Consider the following 21,774-nt stretch of genomic DNA (forward strand, 5'->3'; position numbering starts at 1 on the left):
TCCCACTTACATGCCAGGTTTTGGAAAGCAATTAAGTATTTATAACTCCCCAGTGTGAGTCAAAACTGCTTTTGTATAATTTTTTTGGTCATTTCTGGAGGTCTAATAAAGGAATCCCCCCTGACTTTGAATTGTTTCCCCACCTAGTGTTATTCAACTCAGTTATATGGCTAAATCTCATACAACTGAAAGTCCGCCCCCCCCCAAAAAATTGCACCTTTTGCTTTAAAGTTGAAATTGTATTATTCAGCCTTTGAGTGAGAATTTAGTATAATGCAGATGAAAATTAGTCATGAAGTGGTGAATCCTCATCTCACCTCAGTCGTGACCAATTAAGGTGCTGCTGTTGTCATCTTCCCTGTAAGTATTTAAAATGCCTCCAGTGTTTTATGCATTTAGCCACTTTTCAGCATCTGTAATCTGATACAGTTTGACAGAAGATCCTTAAAAACCACAAGTTTGAGTAAAAGGCATCAATTTTCATTTAACATCCCCTCTTGGCTCCTTATTAGTATATATGGTTTCAGGCATTAGCGATGAGCAAAAAATCTGAAGCCTAGTAAGGCTGTGAATTCACTAAGCAGCCTTAAACAAGCTTTGTCCTCTCTGCCCAACCTGTATATGTAAGATGTGTGTACAGTGGTGCCTCGCAAGACTAATGTAATTCGTTCCGCAACAAACGCTGTCTTGTGAAAAAATCTTGTGAGGTTCCTTATGGGAACCTCGCAAGACAAATGAAATTTATTCGTCTTGCGAGGCATCGGTCTCAAAACAACAACAACAACCAACGTCTTGCGAAGCGTGGTCATAGAAGAAACCGTCTTGCAAGGCACCATAGTGATTGCAAAAACCAATCATTTTGCGGGTTTTTTGTCCCACGAGGCATTCGTCTTGTGAGGCACCATTGTATTACATGTGGGTAAGAGAGAAATGGCAGACTACCTCACAGGCCATAGGGCTTGATGAAATGACCCAAGTGATATATGTGAAATGCTACAGTCCAGCTGAGGGCAGCTGTCACAGCCTCGTTATTCCCTTCTGGTGAAGGGTGGTGTTGTCTGTCACACAACCTGTCATAATTCCTCTCAATTAGCCTCCTGGAAAGCTGAGAAAGCTATCCTACTCCCATGCTGAAAGATGATTCAACTGTCAGCCCACCTACCTTCTGTCTATGGGAGGGAGACCCATGTTGGCTTTTGACTCAGGCAGAAAAATAGGTGGAGCAGACTCTGCTGTGGTAACTTAGCAAGCACAGCTGTTGCTTGCAGGCTTCACAGGGTTAATGAAGAACATTTTAAAGCCTATTTTAAACTGGCATGAGTCTAACTCCTTTGTTCAAAATACAGTTGTATTATATATATATATATATTTATTTTCAAAGACAATGCTGAAATTTATATCTGCCTAGGGCATGATGGCTCAGCATACAGAATATTTTGATATTCATAACAACGTGACTCATACTGCAAAGAAGTCTGGCTGTCAAAACAATGATGTATGAGGTTCTTTGGTCTTCCAAATAAACTGTGAAATCTAAAGGTTACTTGGAACAGAACATTCACAAAGTTAGCAAACAAAACAAAGCAAAAAAACACAACTTTTCGGCCATTCCTGAGAATATTACATCAACATAAGCAAAGACAATAACGTGATCTGCTCTGTTGATATTTTAGGAACATATTTTTATGAAATGCCATGCTTTCCAATTCCATGGAGTTGCATTCATGCAATGGGGAAGAAAGAAAATTCCTATTAATATCACAGTACAAACTGAACCAATTAAAAAAGATCAATTTAAGTATGTACATAGTTCATTGTGCTGCTTTACCTTGCCAAAAACTGAACAAATTTCATAATATGGTACTGGCACAATGGATTTGAGTAAAACTGTTGTATGAAGGAGGTTAAATCAATGCTTTAAAAGACCTTCCATAATTATCATCCAGAGTGCCATGCATGTACCGATGTATACAGAGAGTTTATAGCTTCCTGTTAACTGTGGAAGAGAGTTTGGTTTCGCAAACACCACAATATACAGTGGAGTCTTGACTTAAGAACGGCCCGAGTTAAGAACATTTTGACTTACAAACCACTCTCATAGGAAAATATTGACTTGACTTACATACTTAGATTTGAGTTACGAACTGAAAAAAACCCACATGGGAGGCAGGGAAAGTGCAAAATTTGAACTTTCACTTAACTGTTGGCCAGTGAAAAGGGTGCCTGTCTGCTTCCTCACTCCTCCCAGCATTTAGAGAGTGGATTGGGAGACAGTCTTCAGACTGCCTGGTACTGTCCTGCCTGGACTGTATTTTCCCTGCCTTCCCTGAACCTTTCTTGACCTAAGAAAAAAAGAAACAAAATATCCCCCTCTAGTGGTCAAAGGCAGAATAGCAGCTTCCCATTAGTTTCTATGGACGGGAAAGAGCAGTTACAGATCAAATGGTTCTCAATGCATTCCTATGGGAACTGCAGATTTGACCTGAGAACTTTTTGACTTGAGAACCGCCTTCCAATATGGATTAAGTTCTCAAGTCAAGACCCCACTGTATCTTTAAAGACCTGGCCCTTAAATGAACAGCCATGAATACTGGGAAGTTCTGTATGTACAACAGGGCCTCTGAGGTTCATCATTAGAACATGCTATACCCAGTTCAAAAGTGCATGGACACAGCTAATCCATTGCTCTGAATCAGTACTTTTCTGAATTGCATTTCCTGTCTTCCACGAACAGTGCTCTTTCTCCATTAAAATACAAGAACTGTCCATCTGTTGAACACACTGTAGATTTCTGGCCTCTCTAAAGCCTCTGGAAAGATGCATAAGTTAGTGCACTTTAAATATTTTTCCTTGTTTGTTTCAAGCGGATTTTGTTTTGGATGCTTCTGAAGTATGCCAAGCATAGAGTGAGCTGGAAATACGAGTGCATGAATGGACTTACCAAGCTAATGACTGGGGAAATTGCAGAACCCCCACAAAAAAATGGCAACTGTGTGTCTTGTTCCCCTTGCATAACTGATTGAATTTGTCCATGATGCAGTGTCAGAGTATTCTGCATTTCCTCACTTCAGCTCCACATCATGCGCTATCAGTGGCAGATAGCAAGGATATGCAGAGCATCCTGCTGCCACAGGTTCAGATAAAATTCCACTTCCATTTTATGGAGGAGGGAACCACACATGTAGCTAGCATTTTCAGCTGCGGCCATACACTCACTAAAAAACAGGAACAGGCAAATGTACAGATGCTGTTGGGCTATAACTCACATTGGAATGAGATGATATAAAGCAGCAATGTTCCTTATTAAAATGCCTATTTTTAAGCCTGTTAATATTTCAGGCCTTATTGTTGCATTTTGCTACCAGTTGTGTTGAAGACTCAACAGAAAAGTCTCCAGGCTGTTTTGATTAATCCCCAGAAGGCCATTAAAATATTAGCAAGCTGAAAAGAGCCAGGCATTTTAAAATAGTTTCATAGCATGTCAGGAGCCATTTTTTTTTTGTACACAACATCTACTTAGGGGCTCTCTAATTGTTCAATTTTGGAACAGCCCTTGTCCACAGGACCAGTCGTGTCGAAGACTGAGACCTGCCCTCCAACAACATCAGGAAAACCGCATCTTATCCATCTCCGTTGTCAAGTCTTCTTCAACCCTGAAGTTCTGACCAGAGGTCCTTTAGGCCATAAAATAAGGCTACTCCAAACTTCTGTCCACAAATCATTACCTCACTAGGCCTGCTTGGTGCATCAAGACACTAGATGTCTCCTATCATTAGACCTATTCAGGCTTAGTCTACAAGGGTAGACTGTGGGTAGATGGGTGTTTATAACCTCACCTCCTCCATCATAATTTCTGTCACCCCCCTACGATGAATGGTGACAAGTCTAAATAGGAGAAATCTGTCTTTTCTAAGGTCCCCATTCATACAGAACACCACTATGAATAGCTGAACTCTCCAACTATGGACCTGTTGCTTTCCACGTGTAAGAGAGACAAAATCACAAATGATGAGAGCTGGACTTCTCTCGTGGTGGTGAAATTCTCCTGCACAATTGTAAAAGAGTGCATGGGGTAGTATATAAGCACACTTTTCTTTAGAGGGTATAGCATTCCAGTGTCTTGCTGTTGTATATAGGATTTGGATTCCTTAATAGGATTTTTGGATCATGTTAAGAAGCTAGCTGGATAGCTCAGTGATTTAGGCATCTGCCTACAGATCCAGAGGTTGGGAATTTAACTCCACACCCTAGCTCCTGAGGAGAAAGCCAGCCTGAGTTGTCTTGTACAAGCTACACAGCCCCAGTTTCCTCTACATCAGTGGTCCCCAACCTTGGGCCTCCAAATGTTCTTGGACTTCAACTCCCAGAAATCCTGGCCAGCAGAGGTGGTAGTGAAGGCTTCTGGGAATTGCAGTCCAAGAACATCTGGGGGCCCAAGGTTGGGGACCATTGCTCTAGAAGTAGGGAATGGTAAACCACTTAAAAATCCTGGAAAGGGTCACTGTAAGTCAGAATTGACTTGACAGCACACGATTATTACTGTGTATAAGAAATTTAAGGAGTGGTTTAACACTGCCACCAACACTTGTGAGTTTCCATGGCTGAGTGGGACCAGTGTCTCCCGAATCCTAATCCAACACACTGACCAATAGACAACATTGGCTCTCTTTTGTGGGTGACTAGTTTGGTAACAAAGCAGGCTTTTAACTGTGTCTGTTCTTGTTCAATTGTTGTGCAAAATCTACATCAGACGGCACTTCTAGATTTACGCTTACCTTCACAGAGGGCATCAATATCTGGAAATCCTCTCATAACCCTACAATGGTGAAGAGTCCATGCAAAGGAAAAAGCTTTCAGTCCTCCTAAGGCGATGGGAAAATGTGCAGACGTCTTTGACTTTGCATAGATAAAGCTTGCTGGGTCATTCTTACGCCTGCTAAGGCTCTGGATGGAAAAACAAAATGTTTGCAAATTGCACAGCAGAAATGGTAAATTAGCAGCTAAATGGGGCAAAAGGGTTGACCTAATTCTCTTTACTTGCTCATTCCGTACAGCAAGAAATCCATCATACACAAACTAAATAAAGAATCTGTATGCTCTTAAACGTCCTTCTGGGTGAGAAAACAAACAGTTCCTTAATGGAAGAACAGTGGAAGACACTTCACCGTACAGAAAATATTTTTTGCTGGTATAATATAAAAAAATTATGAAACAGGTGGCGTGATCACTCAAGGCACACAAACAACCTGGCCATGAATTTTGAACTGATTATGTCACTCTTACACACACACTTTGAAGCAACTAGTAGCAAACCAGTGGTTTCACAACACAACTATAGTGCATATCTCTTCACATGCTGCTGTCATGAGAAGACTGCCTTCTGCCATTGCTCTTCTGCCTTCTGCCATTGCATCCTGGGGAATTAAATCTCAGAAACCTTGGGCAATTTGGCTTGATCTTAGGCATGTTGTAGAGTTACAGGTTAGCCCTCACCTGGCATCTGTTATCCACTATGAATGGTGGCTACTTAGCGAGGCCTCCTGCAGGTCACAGTCTTTATGTGACTGCTGCATTTATTTTGAATGCTATCACTTTTTTCCTGAATCCTCTTCGTCTATTCACCATGCTCTCCTTTACATCCCTCTGTCTGATTAGCTAGGTGGCATAAATCTTCAAAGGCATCTACAGTTCCCTATGCCACATAGTTTCCACCATCAAACTGACATAATTTTTTTTAAAAAAAAGCCCTTCTCCTCCATTGATCTCCTCCACATTAAGAGTTCTGAAACATTCCACTTGGGAGTCTATCCAATTAAGAAAATAACTCCTCTTCAAATATTTGTGAATACACAGGTATCAGAAATAGCTTTAGGGGGGCCTTTGTCTATGGCTGACAAGTGGCCCAGAAATGCTAATAAATAAATAAATATACATTGCAAGCCTATTCTGTAATTGGGAAATACCACTACAAGGTGCGGAACTCCCAAGTATTGAATATGAAAGTGCTAGTATGTGCTGAAATAAAAGAATGAATGATGAGAAAATTAGGTAAGTCTGTAAACCAACACGGTCTCCTGACACAGCGACATCTGCTTCAACACATAGGATCACATTTCTAAGCTATAAAAACTGCAAACATTTACCCTGGCAGAAAAAGGATTATTATTATTTACCTAGTCACTGCAGATGTTTTCTGAATAAATAAATAAACAAAAACAGACAGACAGACAGCTCAGAATCACGTGGGCTCTAAACATGTCTTGATGTTCTACTGCAGGGAATCCTGGAAAAGCAAAGTTTTTCTTGGGCAGGGCCTTGGATTGGCAGTCAATGACAGGATGAGCTCCGTAGCTTTCCATATTATGTTTTCTGGGAAGGGTGAATCAGGATTTTGCTGCCAATCACAACACGGAAAGGGGGAAGGCCAGTGCGGAGTATGCATCTGCATAAGGAGCCAGTGTTTGGGAATGTTATTATTATTATTATTTTCAGGCAACAACTTTCAGAAGCAACTGAAGTAACTTCTCTAAGCTCTGCATCTACCCGCATCCTCCTCTCTTTCTGTACCACACTCGAAAGGACCTTCCACTCACTAGTGCAATGAACCTAACAATCCCTGCTGGAAAGTTACTTAAATTTACAAGACGCCGGCTTTGCACCACTTGCTTTTAGTTTCTTGTCCCCTGAAGCTTTTTTGGATGGAAGGTAACTGTTTGCATTGCCATTCTTCTTGGGATTTGTGCCTGTGTGGGCTGGAAGTCCCTTGAGAGGAACAGCTGGACTGTGGAAAGCAGAAGGCTGCTTGAGCGGTCTGATGTTGCCTGCTCCCTGGATCATAGAGCTGGTGTCAGAGGAATAGCGGCTGACAGGCTGCTGCTTGATGGGAGGCCGCTGTTTTGCCTCATTCCTTCCTTCACCCAAACGCCTCTGATGAGGTGATGGGCCACTCTTTGCCCGAGCTGCTTTTAGCTTTCCCTCACAAGGAACAATCTGGCTACCTCTTTCCCTCTGCAACTCTTGTCGGGAGCCTGAATGGCCAGTGAGGAGTCTTGGAAAGCTTTCGTGGGGAGTCGGCGGTTTGTTCAGTAAAGGACTGTGCAACAATTTGCTTTTGCCGGGACTTTTTAAGGTCCGAAGGCCAACGGGAGCTGTCTGAGGCCTACCTCTGGCTGCCTTCCCTTTCTCGGCTTCTATGGTTTGTAACTGCAGCCACTCCAGTTCCAAAAGCCGGTCGATGTACTTCTCAAGAAATCCGACCGGCTGAGCTTCCGGTTCCGATTTGCACTCTGTGTTGACAAACACTGCGAGCCCTTTTAAGTCCCAAGTGTTGTACGGGGGTGGGAGGAAGTCAGGGTAATAATAATCAGGTTGCTTAAATTTAGCATCAAAGAGGTGTTCAAAATAAAGGGGGTCAATCTCTTCCGCTCTGAGGTTCAGCTCTGGCGGAGTGCAAGGCGAAGGGGGAATGGGAATTCTCTCCGAATCAGAAAGGTCGCTGGCACTGTCTTCATCAGAATCTTCTTTCATGATTCGCAAAGAGGCAAAGTCCAGAAACATAGCGTCAGCAGACGCGCCTTCACATACAGGGCTACAAGGCCCTGATTCCGCTGGGTGGTCTTCAGAGTCTCTCCCTAAACGCTCCTTTTGTTTGCAATAAAAGCTCTGAATTAGCACATCTTCCCCTTTGCTGGAATTGCTCCATGATGGATACTTAAAGACAGGCAGATTTTTGCTATCTTCAGTCTCATAAGGCTTTCTCGGCACAAGCTCCTTTTTTAACCTTGGTGCTGCTCTGAGCGAGGATGTGCAAACGTTGGTTGTTCTAGATGGAAAAAGAAATATTATTTATTATTCCTTTATTTCAACCACAGGTCATCACAAATGGATCACAACACATTGAATCACAGAATTGTGGAGCTGCAAGGAACCCCAAAGGTCACAGATCCTGCTGATGCAGGAAATCCAGAGCTAAAACATCTCTGACCAACATTTATTTAAAAACCTTCAATGAAGGAGAAAGCTATCACCGTCTGTAGTGGTCCTTCTCTTTGAAACAGCTTTTATTGTCAGGGAATTCTTCCTAATATTTAGGAAGCAGAAAGCTAAATCCTAAAAGATTTTATACAATGCCTTCGTAACACTTCACATCACGTGGTCTTCATTAGAGGAGACCACAATGATGTCTACAAAACTATCACTATGTTTTTAGCTTTGACTGCAAAGAATAATAGCTCAGAGGTATCACTCTGAAACATCTCTATGCTCCAGTAGCATGAGAACATGACAGGAAATGATATTTCTAAAATTTCTACACAACAAGCAGCACAAAATTCAACTAAACATATTTTCTGCTATATTTTGTCCACTTCAGCATCTTTGCCCTCTAATGGAGCTCAGGGCACTGTCTCATAAAAGCTTTTATCACATGCGGATATTAGTGATCGACCTGGATAAAGTATCATTACATGAGCATTGTGTAGTCTGATCGATTGCTATATTTGATAGGCCATCTTTACTGAAAATTCAGTAACACCACAACCTTATATTCAAGTCAACGTTCCACTCAATTTGGGAGTGGGGGAGTTATTCTGAGGTAAGCGGGTTTACAATTTCTTCCTTAACACCCCCCCTTTTTAGGCAACTTCCAAATTAAGCATGTTCAACAATCTCTACTGAGATATGACACTTCAATGGATTTGCCCAGTGACAGCAGTAACTGTGACATGAATAAATCTCATTGACTGTGTATTGTTTTCACAGTCATGTTTTGGATTATTCTGAAATGATTGTAATTATCTGGGTAGATAAGGAGAATGGTAGTTATGCTGTGGGCTATTATAAAGCTCAGGTAATTCTGCTGACAATTTCTAAAGTAAAGCACCATAATCTAACCATGAGGTCTCAAGCATGTTTACACAGCTTAATGAGCCTCTTCAAAATCTTTTAAATCGATATGAATACTTGGAACCGCAGCCATGCAATGTCACTGAGTATCAAGGCAGAACAGATTTGGGCAACTCTGGCAGACCTTGATCACAGTTTTGTCCTCCTCTGATCTTCCAGGCAGGGGGCCCCACAGATGACCAAAAATACAAAATAAACCTTTCCCCCCCCCCCAAGAAAAAACTGGATTGGAAGCACTTGAAAGAAAACCAATTTCCAGTTTTGAAAAACAGGCATTTTTGGTGCAGAAGGCAACTTACTGAAAAAGGTTGATTGCAACTCCTAGAACCATAATGTACCTTTTAAAAATTGATGTATTGATTTAATATAGCAAGGATTTTTTTTTGCAGGGTGAATATGAGGAATATGAGTTCTCCCTGCCCCCCCCCAAAAAAAAGCCATCTTGATGATGCCACATTCAGGAGCATCAAGATGCACTTTGCTCCTGTTTTAAAGCAATTCAAGAAAACTGTTTCATGGCTCTTGAATATTAAGCTCAACAACTTTGCAGCCAGCTGAGTTTGAACAGACTAAAGTATATTAACAATACAGCTAATGGTTTAAGTCATTCTATAAATAATGTGGTGAATGGATTTCAGTACAGTAACACAAGTAAAGGGCTGTGTTTATACTGAAGTGAAAATAAGAAGAGAAGGAAAGCAGATGTACACTTCTGGGTCTTGGAAAAATGCCATGCTTAAATCAGTGCCATTCAGTTCTTTTCATCTGGGTTGTATGTTCCCAATTGTGAGCGCTCCCTTTCCCATCTTCCCTCTCTGAAGATGAGTTCCAAAATGCTTGCTCTTTTTAGAACCTTGTCTAATTAGCCCACACAGAGACGAATTTTTAGCAGGCATCTGGCAACTTTTCATTATATGATGAAACAAAATGCAAAAGAGCCATGATGGCCGTTTCAAGTAAGGGCGCAGCTCCAGTGCTGCTTTCATTGGACTGCACTGCTCAAACAGCATCACATCCGAAGTTCAAAGCTGTAATAACACACATAAAGGGGGCTATATTGGTTTAGCAACCTACATTCTCTAGCCATAAGCTTTAAATATTGTAGTTTAATGTTGTAAGCTGCCTTGAGTCCTTTTTAAGGAGAAAGGCAGGGTAAAAATATTTTAAATAAATAAATGACCTTTTTTTGCCATTCCTCCATATTTCATAGGCTCACAGAACTGAAGAGCTGGAAGGGGGTCCAAAAGGATCACTGAATCCAATCTTCTGCCAAAGCAAGAAATCCACAGTAAACTAAAATATCCCTGACAGCTAGACATCCAACCTTTATTTAAAAATCATTGATGTAGGAGAGTCCACCACTACCATGAAGCTGTTCCTAATAATATCTCTATTCTTATCTCATTTGGCTTCTATCCTCTGGGGCTGAACAAAATAAATTTGCTCCTTGTTCCACACGGCAGTCCTTTAACTATTTGAAGATGGCAACCATATCACCTCTTAGTCTTCTCTTTTCCAGGCTAAACATACCAGTCCCTTCAACTGTTGGGATTCTAGACCTTTTATTTACACAGACAAATTCCAATTTATTACCCTTCTTAAACTGTGAGGCCCAGAACTGGACACATATTGCAGGCATGGCCCAACCTAAGCAGATTAGAGTAATGCTATTACTTCCCTTGATGTAGACACTATACCTCTGTTGATGCAGCCTTGTATGAGCATCTGCTGTCTTTACTGCACCATCACATCTGTGGTCTACTAAGATCCATAGGCCTTTTTCATATGATCATGAGTGAGTCAAGAGATGATGTATCCTCTCTAACTCTATACTGCGATATACAGTGGTGCCTCGCTTAGCGATGTTAATCCGTGCAGCAAAAATCGCTGCTAACCGAAAACATTGCTAAGCGATCTTAAAAAGCCCATAGAAATGCATTAAAACCTGTTTAATGCATTCCTATGGGCTTAAAACTCACCTTAAAGCGAAGATCCTCCATACGGCAGACATTTTCGCTGCCTCTTAATTGAGGAATCCGTCCCTAAACACAGTGGGCGGCCATTTGTTTTTACCCGGTGGCCATTTTGGAACCGCTGATCAGCTGTTAAAAAATCATCGCTTTGTGATGATCGGTACCCTATTTTGCCATAGGGAACATCGCAAAGCGATCGCAAAAACTTTGTTGGTATGCGGTTTTGTCGCTAAACGGAGCGCCCGTTAAGCCAGGCACCACTGTAATGTATTTGCATAATCTTTCTTCTCAAATAGGATCCCACAGTTGTTGGATATGGGCTGAAATTTTATGGAGGTTCTTTGGATTTCTGTAGATTACCTAATATAATTATTTTGTCTCCCCTGGCAGATACCACCAGAAAATGCTGCAATTTTAAAACTCACATACTAGAAGTGTCAATAAATTATTCCTATTACTGTATTAAGGACAGCAAGCAAGAGTGCACTTTTGGATTGAGGGCGGTGTCACATAGTTAAACTGAATCTGCATGGAAGTTTATATCCAATATAATCTCACTGCTGTTAGTCAGTTTTTGTTCCCTCTTACAGTGGAACTTTCTCAGAGATGCATGCCTTAGTAATTAGACTGGCCTGTGGAGTTGCATTTAGTTTCCACGGATCAAACATTAAGCAAAGCACAGTGGCAAGTAGAACACATAGCCATGACAAAGAGGCATCTTTTACCACTTGAGGGAGCACTTCTGCAAAAAATAAATAACTAAAAAAATGCAGAGGTGGATTATGCAAACTGGATTATATCATCCAATTTGACTTCCAGATGGAAACAGATGGATGTCATTTGCATCATATGAGCATGAATGAAGCTGAATGGCAGCCAGGGGGGTCATAACCTAAGCAAACTGCCCAAGAAACATGAATTCTGGTAATATTTAAAATAACCCTTCCATGGCCCTCACCTAGAAATTTCTCATAACCTGATCATGCTAATCTTTCTGTTTCTTCTAATGTATAAAGAGACTTGTAGTACAGTGGTTAAAGTGCAATGCTGCAACTAAAACTTTGCTAACAACCTGGGTTCAGGTTTTTTTGCTAACAACCTGGGTAACCAACTTAAGGTTCACTCAGCTTCCATCCTTCCAAGGTTGTTAAATTGAATACCCAGGTCGTGTGTGTGTGTGTGTGTGTGTGTGTGTATGTGTAATGTGTAGAATGCATAATTAAATAGTAAACTGCCCAGATAGTGCTTTAAGACAGCAGTCCCCAACCTTTTTGGAACCACGGACTGGTTGGGGGGGCGGGCTCCGTGCGCAGGGGCACCCTCACGCTCGCAGGTGGGCGTGTCACATTTGTGGATGGCCATGTCAAGCTCGTGCGCATGCATGTGAGTGCGACACCCCCGCAAGTGCGACATGTCTGCCCTGTGAGTGTGACATGCCCACTGTGCGTCTGTGCGTGCGAGATCTGTCTACACAGCCCAGTCCTGGGAAGCCCACGGACCGGCACCGGGCTGCGGACAGGGGGGTGGGGACGCCTGATTTAAGACACTTTGCTCTTTATATCTTTCTCCATTCTTGCCAGCAACAAATTTATACGCATCATGCTCTTTGACAACTTCAACAATACGCATGAGAATGTTACCTGTTTGGCTGCTGTCCTTCATAAAGTTGTTTTTTTCCTTTGTAGTGCATATTTGTTGGTCTGTTTTCTGTGGCCTGACAGGAACTCTACGAGACAGGAATTAATGTGCAATTATAATTAAGTAAATGAGCAGAAAAACATGCATGCAAATAGTTTGCATTCAGCAACAATGTAAACAACTTCACCTTTTCGACAGGAATGCAAACATTTTTCCCTATTTTGCTGGGAGGTGGTTTTACACGGGGTGGGGACTTCTTTAGTTCCTTGGCACCCGGATGGTTTTTTAGTTCCTTGGCACAGGGAAGATTTTTTAGTTCTTTGGCTCCTGGATGGTTCCTTTCGCCACTGGAACTAGTACGAATTAAAAAGAAAGAAAGAAATATTTTCAAATATACATTTGTTTAACAAAGGCATTCACACAATGAGTTCTTTATCTCAATTGGATGAGCTTACAAACTCACAGCTTGCAAACATTGTTAGCTAAGCTTGGGATTTCTGTAATTCTTCCACAGTTCTCATTCTCAGAAATGTGCTCTTAAGAGATTAAAAAGACATTTAAAATTTCCATGAGTTGTAATCTATTTCTGTATCACTCATAAAGTGTGCGGAGGACCCATGGAACAACTGCAGAGACTTAAACATCTAGTTCCTAATATATACAGTGGTGCCTCGCACAACGAGTGCCTCACACAATGATAAATTCACACAACGATGGCTTTTTCTGAAAAATTTGCCGCCTCACACAACAATGTTTCCTATGGGGAATTTTCGCACAACGATTTTGGGACCATGCTTCACAGAACGATTGCATTTTGGGTCCCCTGTTTCACTTAACGATGTTTTCAAAAAAGAGCGGGAAAGGTGGCTGTTTGGCAATGCTAATTTGTTCTTCTAACTGCCTGTACCCAGGATGCATTGCGCCTGTGCAGGGAAGGGATAAAAAACCTTCCCCATGCATCCTGGGTTTACCTTCCCACATGCAGTTCAAAGGTTGGCTTTGCCTCTTTGCTCTGTCTTGTGGGTGCTTTCTGTGCTGGGGAACTTTCAAAGGTAAGCTTGCATTTCTTCTCCTGGGTCGGTGGTGGGTTTTACAGTGTATCTGTACTGTACTGTATTGCAAAACTCTGATGATTTTTGCAAGGGGGAATTTGGGTCTGTCTGCCTTTGGTTATGGGGTTTTTTTCATTGGGGAAATTGCAGGGGGTTTTTGGCTGGGGGTTTCTGTGGATTTGTGTGGGATTTGAATGCCCAAGTTCAAACTTGATTTTAATTTTTTTTCCTGCATGCTGCTTCTTGGTTGGGGGGGTGTTATGCTTTGTGTGTGTGGAATTCTGCAAGGAAATGGTTGCTGTTCTCTTGTGACCATGCCTGCCTCTGGGATTTGGATGCCCAAGTTCAAACCTGATTTTAATTTTTTTTTCCTGCATGCTACTTCTTGGTTGGGGGGGTTATGCTTTGTGTGTGTGGAATTCTGCAAGGAAATGGTTGCTGTTCTCTTGTGGTCATGCCTGCCTCTGGGATTTGGATGCCCAAGTTCAAATCTGATTTTAAAAAAATTTTAACTGCTGCCATGCTGCTTCTTGGTTGGGGGGGGTCTATGCATCTCAATGGGGCAGAAATTTTTTTACCAAAACTTAACGAAGACTCAGAAACTGTTTGCAATCCCTTCCACACTGAAGACAAATACAATCTATCCCCTGTCCAGCTCCCTGGTTTTGCTGCTTTCGGGACTGCCTCTTTGCCTCGGCCTGCTGGACAAGGGTCTCTTCAAATTGGGAGAGGCCACAATGCACCACCTGCCTCTAGACTGAACGCGCAGATGTCAAGGTTTCCCATCTATTGAGGTCCATTCCTAAGGCCTTCAGATCCAGCTTGCAGATATCTGAAGATTACCACTTAGGGCAAAACTATATAATACAGAAAACACAACTTTAGAAGTTGAAATCATACAAGGCACCGGAAGCAGAACCCCAAATCCAATGTCATGCCCTATTCACTCTCCTGGCCCTTCCTATCCATCTTCTGCCCTTGTCTGTTGCATCTCACTGTACAAGTCCTCATAAGACATTCTTAGGGGGAATGTCTTCTCTTCGTCCCACTACTTTTACTAGTACATCTGTTCTCGATTATTCCAGAATGTAGGACACATAGTAATGGGCTCAAGCTACAGGAAGCCAAATTTAGGATGAACATCAAGAAAAATGTCTTAACTGTAAGAGCAGTACAACAATGGGATGTGTTGAGTGCTCCAATGCTGAAGGCATTCAAGAGAAACTTCGACAACCATCTGTCAGATCTCCTTTGACTTGGATTCCTGCATTGAGTAGGGAGTTGGATTCAAAGGCCTTGTAGAACCCTTCCAACTCCACGAGTCTATGGCACCTGAGGACTTTTTCTGCAGCTACTCCAAGATTATAGAACTCTTTTCTTTGGGAGGTGCAGTTGGCTCCATTCCCCTTTCCTTCCACTAGCAATAGAAAATGACTTCTTTTGGGGAGCCAGCAGGCATTTCAGATTGGGAAGTCTTTTAAAGTTTGATTTATATTTTAAAATATTTGTATATTATAGTTTAAAATTTTAAATGGTGTGTTTTAAAATAATTGTGGATTTTAAACATTTTTGTATATAACCTCGGGTCTTCAGTAAACAAAGTCTGACTTGTCTCCAGTTTGTCAAGCCACAACTGACTCATGATGACCTTAATAGAATTTTCAAGGTATGTGAAATATTTAAGGAACAGGTTCACCAGTGCCAGTGTCCTTTTTGGTCAAGAATCCAAGCAAACTGAGGTTAAAGACCTATATTTCTGACAACCAGATGGCTTCCCTGCCCCAGCGCCTACCTCCAGGCTTCTGACTCACACCCTCATATGCCACCACCATATGTAGTCCCTGACTAAATTTATGCAAAGTCTTCTGGTTTGCATGTGTGATCTGCTGTCAAGTCAGTTCTGACTGTTGACTAAGTAGGATTTTCAAGTACATTCAGGAACTGGTTTACCATCACCACCTCCCAATACATTTCCATGGCAAAGCAGTGATTTGAACCCAGATCTCCCGAGTCATCACTTGAGACACTATCCACAGCTTCATCCTGGTTCTCACTCAAAATCTACAGACTCTCCTCCTTACTGTTTCTCCTGATTTACTGTAATAAGCTGCATAAAGTTCATTCTCAGTGAGGCAGCACTGTTAGTCTGTTACAGCCTGCATAGCAAAGTTAAAAATAAAATAATTGTGACATCTTAAAGACTAACAAATTCATTTGAGTTTCATGGATTACAGTCTTCTTCCTCAAACACAACATTTCTGAGGAAGTGGATTGTAATCCATGAAAGTCCACAGCGTTAATAATCTGTTAGCCTTTAAGATGCCGGAATTCTTTTGCTTGTTTTTGTGACACATAAATCTGCAGGTGTATGTGTGTAACAGGGTGAGAAGGACCTCCTAGTGATAACAACCCACTGATGGATTTCACAGCCAGGGTTTGATACTACGGTTTTAAAAGAAAAGGAAAGGGAGGGAAGTTTTAAAGAGATCTTTGTGAGAAAGAAAATGCAGCCTCCCAATATCTGTGCCCAACAAGATAATGAGTAACTAACTGTCTTATGTGGATATCTCCAGTATCGGGAACCATGAGAGATGGAATCCACCTTGCGTATGTTCTGTGTGGGCCTGAGAAAAATGATACCTTCTGGAATTTTCCACAGCAAAAGAGATGAAAACACCTGCTTTCTTATCTTCAAAATCATCATGTTTGGGAAACAGTCTGGTATCATGCTGGTTAGAAGTGATTTCAGCTGTGAGGTGAAGGCTAGAAGCCACTCTTGCTCTCACAAAGCTTTGGAGAAAAATGTGTCCTGCCTGACTGTTAGCAAGGGTTGTTTGAGAGGGGAACTTGTAGGGTAAACGGGACTCAAGAACTTACTTTGGAGGTGCTTAGTTACCCTGATGGCAGGATGCTTTGCTCTACTGTTACCTCACCTTGCTTTGGAAAACTGCCCTCTGCTTTTGCTCATTACCAATGCTGCCCTCTGTACTGTTCAACAAGTCTTAGAGAAGCTAGCTTTATTGTTTTAATAGGCAACCTTCTGTGCTTTCTCAAATTGGTCTTACCTTGGAAATTATCTTGTTTGTTACTTTTTGAAATACAGTAGTTTGTCTTTTTGCCTTTTACTATCTCTAACAACACATAATTTTTCCTCCTCTTAAAGACGTAGTGAGGATTTGACACTAAATTCCAACCTTAGCAGTTGGTTTTTCTATTGGGATCTTTTGTTTGTTTGTTTTTGTTTACATGTGTGCGGTGGCAGCATCCCTACCTCTGCCTTGTGTGTTGTCGAGTTCCTGTGGTAAGACTGAGGTGCTTGAGCTTGCCAGCCAGAACCATAGTCTCACATATGCTCAGGAAGGGTAAGAAAGCATGGCGGAGTGGCTAGAGTAACCCCCGGTATGTTCCCATCTGCTTATGGAATTTGTGTTAAGTCACAGCCAGTTCTGCTATCACACAGAGAAAAGCAGTTGCCTCAGGAGGCAGCAGGAAAAGAGTTAGCTGTGTGTCACACTCTTGCATGTCTTATGCTAGACGGCGACATCAAGTGCAGCAGAGGACATTGTCCCATCATCATTGTTCAGAACTGCTCAAGTCAGCTTTTCTACATGGAATGGAGGAGTTCTTTGTCCCCGGAAGCAAAACATTGTGGGCCAGCCCTGATTAAGATGTATGACACTGACAGCATAATAATATCCACATCACAATATGCACCCTTAAGTTGGAAGTTTCACCTGCCACAAGCTTTAGTTTCACCCGCCACAATCCACTAGGTCAGAGGTTTTAATAAGGGAATAATCAATTACAGGAAAAAATATAGCTGCCAGCAGTTAGGGTAGCTATGAAGAATCTCTATCATGGAAGGCCCATGTTTACAGGTAGTGTGTGACTAGAGATCAGATTTTAAAAAACTGCCCTGGAAAGCCTTCATACCTGCCTCCTTAAAGATGTTGAAGAAATGTCTGTCTAGCCACTATTGAACCTGTAATAATGGACCAGACTGAACTCTGTCCGGAACCTGAAACCATTCCAATGTCCTTATTTGCAACGTGTAGCAATCCTTTCAGATGATAAACCAGACACTGCTATTGACAACTTAAAAGAACACATTTTTGCTTGCTTTTCTTATGCTGTGTTTACAGTCAGGATCTGTCCCTACTCTTAGGATGAGTGATATAATAATCTCAGTTAGCAAGTACTGGAGAAGAGATGCCCGGGTCTTCTTCCTGAACCTGCCAGACGCTCTCTTCTGTTGGTGGCACAGAGGTATCTACCTATACAGCCTATCCTGCAACCCCACAACTAGCCCTAAGGCAAGTGGAGGTTGGGGGGGGGGGAGGCTCTAGGAAGGAGAAGGGTGTCAGCCCCTCCACCCCTGCCCCAGTCACAAGCTGCCTTTGCTGAAGGACCTTAACATCCCTGACAAGCTTCTGTATTTGGAACAGATGGAATCAGCACTTCTTCCTTCTTAATCAAGCAGCCAAATGAATTTAAAGTGGCTGCTGGTGTACTGGATGCCACCAAAAACAAATCAGGTCAGTGTATGTGTATGGGTGCTCTGAACAGAAGCTATGAGCCTAGATTGCACAAAAGTTCATCAACTGCTTGTAAACAAACACGAACGGGGGGGGGGGAGAAAGGCAACACAATAGCCGCGCACCTGTACACTAACAATGGGGGATCCTTTGCTGCGATAGACCAAGGAGTGCTCCCATTTCTCTCTCTTCCCCCCCATCATGTCATAGACCTGCTTCCTGTTCCAAAAATAATCATCATTTAATATCAAATGTGTTGTCAAAATAACACTGTTTCCCACTTACTCCACGGTCCAAGCATGCAATGCGCTATTGCTCTTATTGTGAAGATCATCATTATCACCTTCAGGGGCTTGGGGGTGATATACAGTATTTCCCCCCCCTATCTGCGTAACAGCAACATCTGGGCAGCCGGTGCTACAGCGCTGGCCGACGACGACAAGGGTGCACACGGATGCAGAACAATTGCACGGAACAATGCACGAAATGCCTGCTCCTCTTCCTTAAAAAGAAACTCAGGCTCCGCATGCACTCCCTATTTCCGAGCCGAGGGCGAGAGAAAGCCAAAGAAGACGCTTACGTTACCATTCTTTTTCCCTTGTGGATTTCATAAACGAGAGCTTCGCTCTGCTGGCTCTCCCCGCGCAGCAAGAGAGGGTATTCCCGAATGGCCGGTCCCATTCTAGGGGGATCGCACATTCCCCCTCCCCACCCTTCCTGTTTTTTGTATTTTACATCGGCTTAAGCCCAGCTGCAAGCGAAGCACCGGATCGCCAGCCTCCCTCGGCGACGGAGCAGCCGCAGCAAAAACCGGAGCCCCGGCTATATACTACTGTAGCGCCTCCTCGGAGCTGCGGCAGTAAACAAACCCGGTGCATCGCTCGCCGCCCGGCCGTCCTTCGCTTAATATCCGCGCTGGAGGGGTTGGCTATTCGCGTCGCAAAGCATTGTGGGGCTAGAGGGGGGGGGAGAGAGGCTCAGGTCGACCTGGCTGCGCGGAAAGGAGGGCAGGTTCTCACGTCGAGACGCGACAGAGTAGCAGAGAGCCACCCCGGGGCAGATCCGTGTCGGTGTCGTCTTTCACCTCGCCCTCCCCGGCAAGTCTGAGAGGCGCGCACGGTCCCCTCCCCCTTTTAGGTTCCAAATCCTCACAACAGCCTTGTAAGGTGGGCTAATAGCTAGGCTGGAAAGATGGCTGGGTGGGCATCTGAACCCAGCTCTAAAGCCCCAACTCACCACATTCCAACATTTGAGCCACTGTGCCGGGCTGCTTCTAAATGAACACGATTTTCAGCTCCCGCTCCCCGTGGCTTTCAAGGAAATGCAGCTTTTGCTTTGAATTGCATGCAGATGGTTTAGGCCAGTGACGGTGAACCTTTTTGAGCCCGAGTGCCCAAACTGCAACACAAAATCAACTTTTATTTCAAAGTGCCAATACTGCAATTAAAACCCGAATGCTGAGGTTTGAGTTTAGGGGGAAAAAACCAACTCCTGCACTGCAAGGGTTAAATGCTTGTTGCTTTCCCCCCCCCCCATGGGCAGTATTAACAAATAAATACTGGTTCTCCAATCCCCCATTGGGCTAGACCAGTAATGGTTGCCATTGCACCCCTGGACCACTGAACCAGCAGAGGGGAGTGCCGAAATCCGGGATCGGAGGATGGGTAAGTATTTCTCAATGGCAATTTATGGCTTGTGTGCCCATAGAGAGGGCTCTATGTGCCAGCTGTGGCACACGTCCCATAGGTTCGCCATTGCTGGTTTAGGCTTATAGGTCCCCACTGCAGTAGCTAAAGGCTGAGGTTTATGGGAATTGTAGTCCAAAATGGTTGCGGGGCCATTTCTAGGATACCCTTGCCCTGCCCTGCATTACATGGTGCTTTTGAAAGTCATGCTTGCTGATTGAAATCCTATAAAGACATTGGGGAGATGCTTTTCACCGAGAATGTTGAGACTACAGAACATGAATGTTACCTCTTGGGACTACGGTACAAGGGAGTAGCACACTCCAACATCAGCCAAGGGTTGTAAGCCAGTAACACTCCCACCCCAAAAGGGGTTATCAGACTTGGTTGCCCAAATTGCAAATTATTTTTTGTCTTGGAATTACACAGGACTTGGAAAAGGGCAGCTCTAGGGTCCAAAAAGGGGACATTTTCCCAAGCTCTAAGAGTACAGTATTGAAGGGAGGTACGATCTAGCCTCCACTGTTGGCCACAGGATTAAGGTCATTGGAGGGGTTGCCCTCTGCCTCCCAAGGAGAAAATCCAGCAAGGGTTCCGTTTGCCAAGTTTGTTTCCTAGCCTCCTTGGCAGAAATCACACTTGGCTACCACCGTGAGTGGCCATGAGGTTATCAAAGGGAGAGGAAGCACAGTTTGGCCCATGGGTGGGTGAAGTGCAGTCTTGGACCCCCATGTAGTCCTTGCATGATTTTCCCCAGCAAAAAGAACAAGTGAATGGCTGTTCCTGGAAACTGCCCCACCCTGCAATGTTGAAGCCTGCTCCATTTCCCTTCCCCCCCCCCCCGATTGAGCTGACACAAACGTTGAACTGGCAAAGGACAATGCAGTGGTTGACATGTTGGACTTGGGTTGTAAAGACATGGAAATAAATGAATGTGTTTACTTGTACCAGGAGTACCGTATTTTCCCACATATTAAGACTATGCTTTTGTCTAAAATTTTTAGACTAAAAATTGAGGGTCATCTTATACATGGAAGTGGAGGAGAAAGCAGGGATCAAAGTGATCCTGCAGGGCTTTGATCGCTGCTTTCCCCTCCACTTGCTAAGCCTTAGCAAAAGGAAAGCAGGCATCAAAGCACTGCAGATCCTTGCTTTCCCCTCTGCTTACTAAGTCCCATGGGGCTTAGCAAGTGTAGTGGGAAAGGATCAAAGCAATCCCATGGCTGTATAAGGGGGAAAGAGATCAAAACGATCATGCAGTCGTGGGAGAAAGCAGGGATCAAAGTGATCTTGCAGTGCTTTGATCCCTTTCCCCCTACTCTTCTAAGTCCCACTTAGATTTCTTAATTTTGGGTTAGAAAGTGGGGGCGTCTTATACATGGAGGTGTCTTATACACGGGAAAAATACAATAGTTCTTTGGTAGAGTTAATGGGTGCCAATTGCCCACCCAAGGCCAACCTGCCCCAGACCCAGCTATGAGGACACATCACACACAGAATATAACTACTGCACCATGCTGTGCATGAGGTACCTTAGCAGAGTCTTCAGAAGTTTCAGCGCAGGACACACTGGTATTAAAGTTAGTGGCTGTGTACCCATGGGTACTGGTTGCCCCTTTATTTTCAGGCACGACACAAAATGTTATGATACTCACTGTAAAGCCCCAAATAGCTTATGCCCAGGAGACCAGAGGGAGTGTGTCAGCCCAGAGCTTGACAGCGTTACTCTTTCGGGAGAATAATTCCAAGGATTCCCCATCCAGCATGGCCAAGGTCCATGCTGATTGGGTGATTCTAGGGGTTGCAGCCCCCAAAATTAAGGTGGCCAAGCTCTGCCTTCCCATTCCATAAAACAAGGAGTAGCAATTTTTCTTTCGGTTGCATCTGAGAAGGTGAGAGCTGGTTACAGCTTGTGGGGTTGGAATGCCTGGCTAAGATGCCCAGGGCAAGGAGTTCAGATCTCCACTTTAATTCCTAGAGGGATTGG

At 43.3% G+C, this 21,774-nt stretch overlaps 1 protein-coding gene across 2 annotated transcripts; it reads right to left on the minus strand.

The window, feature by feature from the left end:
- Positions 1-1,358: 1,358 nt before the first annotated feature.
- FAM217B (family with sequence similarity 217 member B) lies at positions 1,359-19,045 on the minus strand. 2 transcript variants are annotated; one of them, XM_020804330.3, is made up of 4 exons: positions 18,688-19,045; positions 12,703-12,868; positions 12,518-12,603; positions 1,359-7,822 (listed from the first exon to the last, which is right to left on the minus strand). In XM_020804330.3, exons 1-4 carry the CDS (start codon positions 18,711-18,713, stop codon positions 6,628-6,630), a joined length of 1,473 nt encoding a protein of 490 aa, XP_020659989.3. In that variant the 5' UTR covers positions 18,714-19,045; the 3' UTR covers positions 1,359-6,627. The 2 variants fall into 2 exon arrangements, with proteins under 2 accessions (XP_020659989.3, XP_020659988.3); XM_020804329.3 differs by having other exon boundaries at positions 18,683-19,045.
- Positions 19,046-21,774: the final 2,729 nt, after the last annotated feature.

The sequence above is a fragment of the Pogona vitticeps genome, chromosome 4 (genome assembly GCF_051106095.1).
Source record: "Pogona vitticeps strain Pit_001003342236 chromosome 4, PviZW2.1, whole genome shotgun sequence".
Lineage (NCBI taxonomy): Eukaryota > Metazoa > Chordata > Lepidosauria > Squamata > Agamidae > Pogona > Pogona vitticeps.

Bases quoted from the DNA above. Each gene is read 5' to 3' on its own strand.
- FAM217B (XM_020804329.3), bottom strand. From the start codon at position 18,801: ATGTGCGATCCCCCTAGAATGGGACCGGCCATTCGGGAATACCCTCTC. The intron at 12,869-18,682 runs GTAAGCGTCTTC...AATTCGTACTAG, and splicing joins AAGGGAAAAAGAATGGTAAC to TTCCAGTGGCGAAAGGAACC. The intron at 12,604-12,702 runs GTGAAGTTGTTT...CCTGTCTCGTAG, and splicing joins TTTGCATTCCTGTCGAAAAG to AGTTCCTGTCAGGCCACAGA.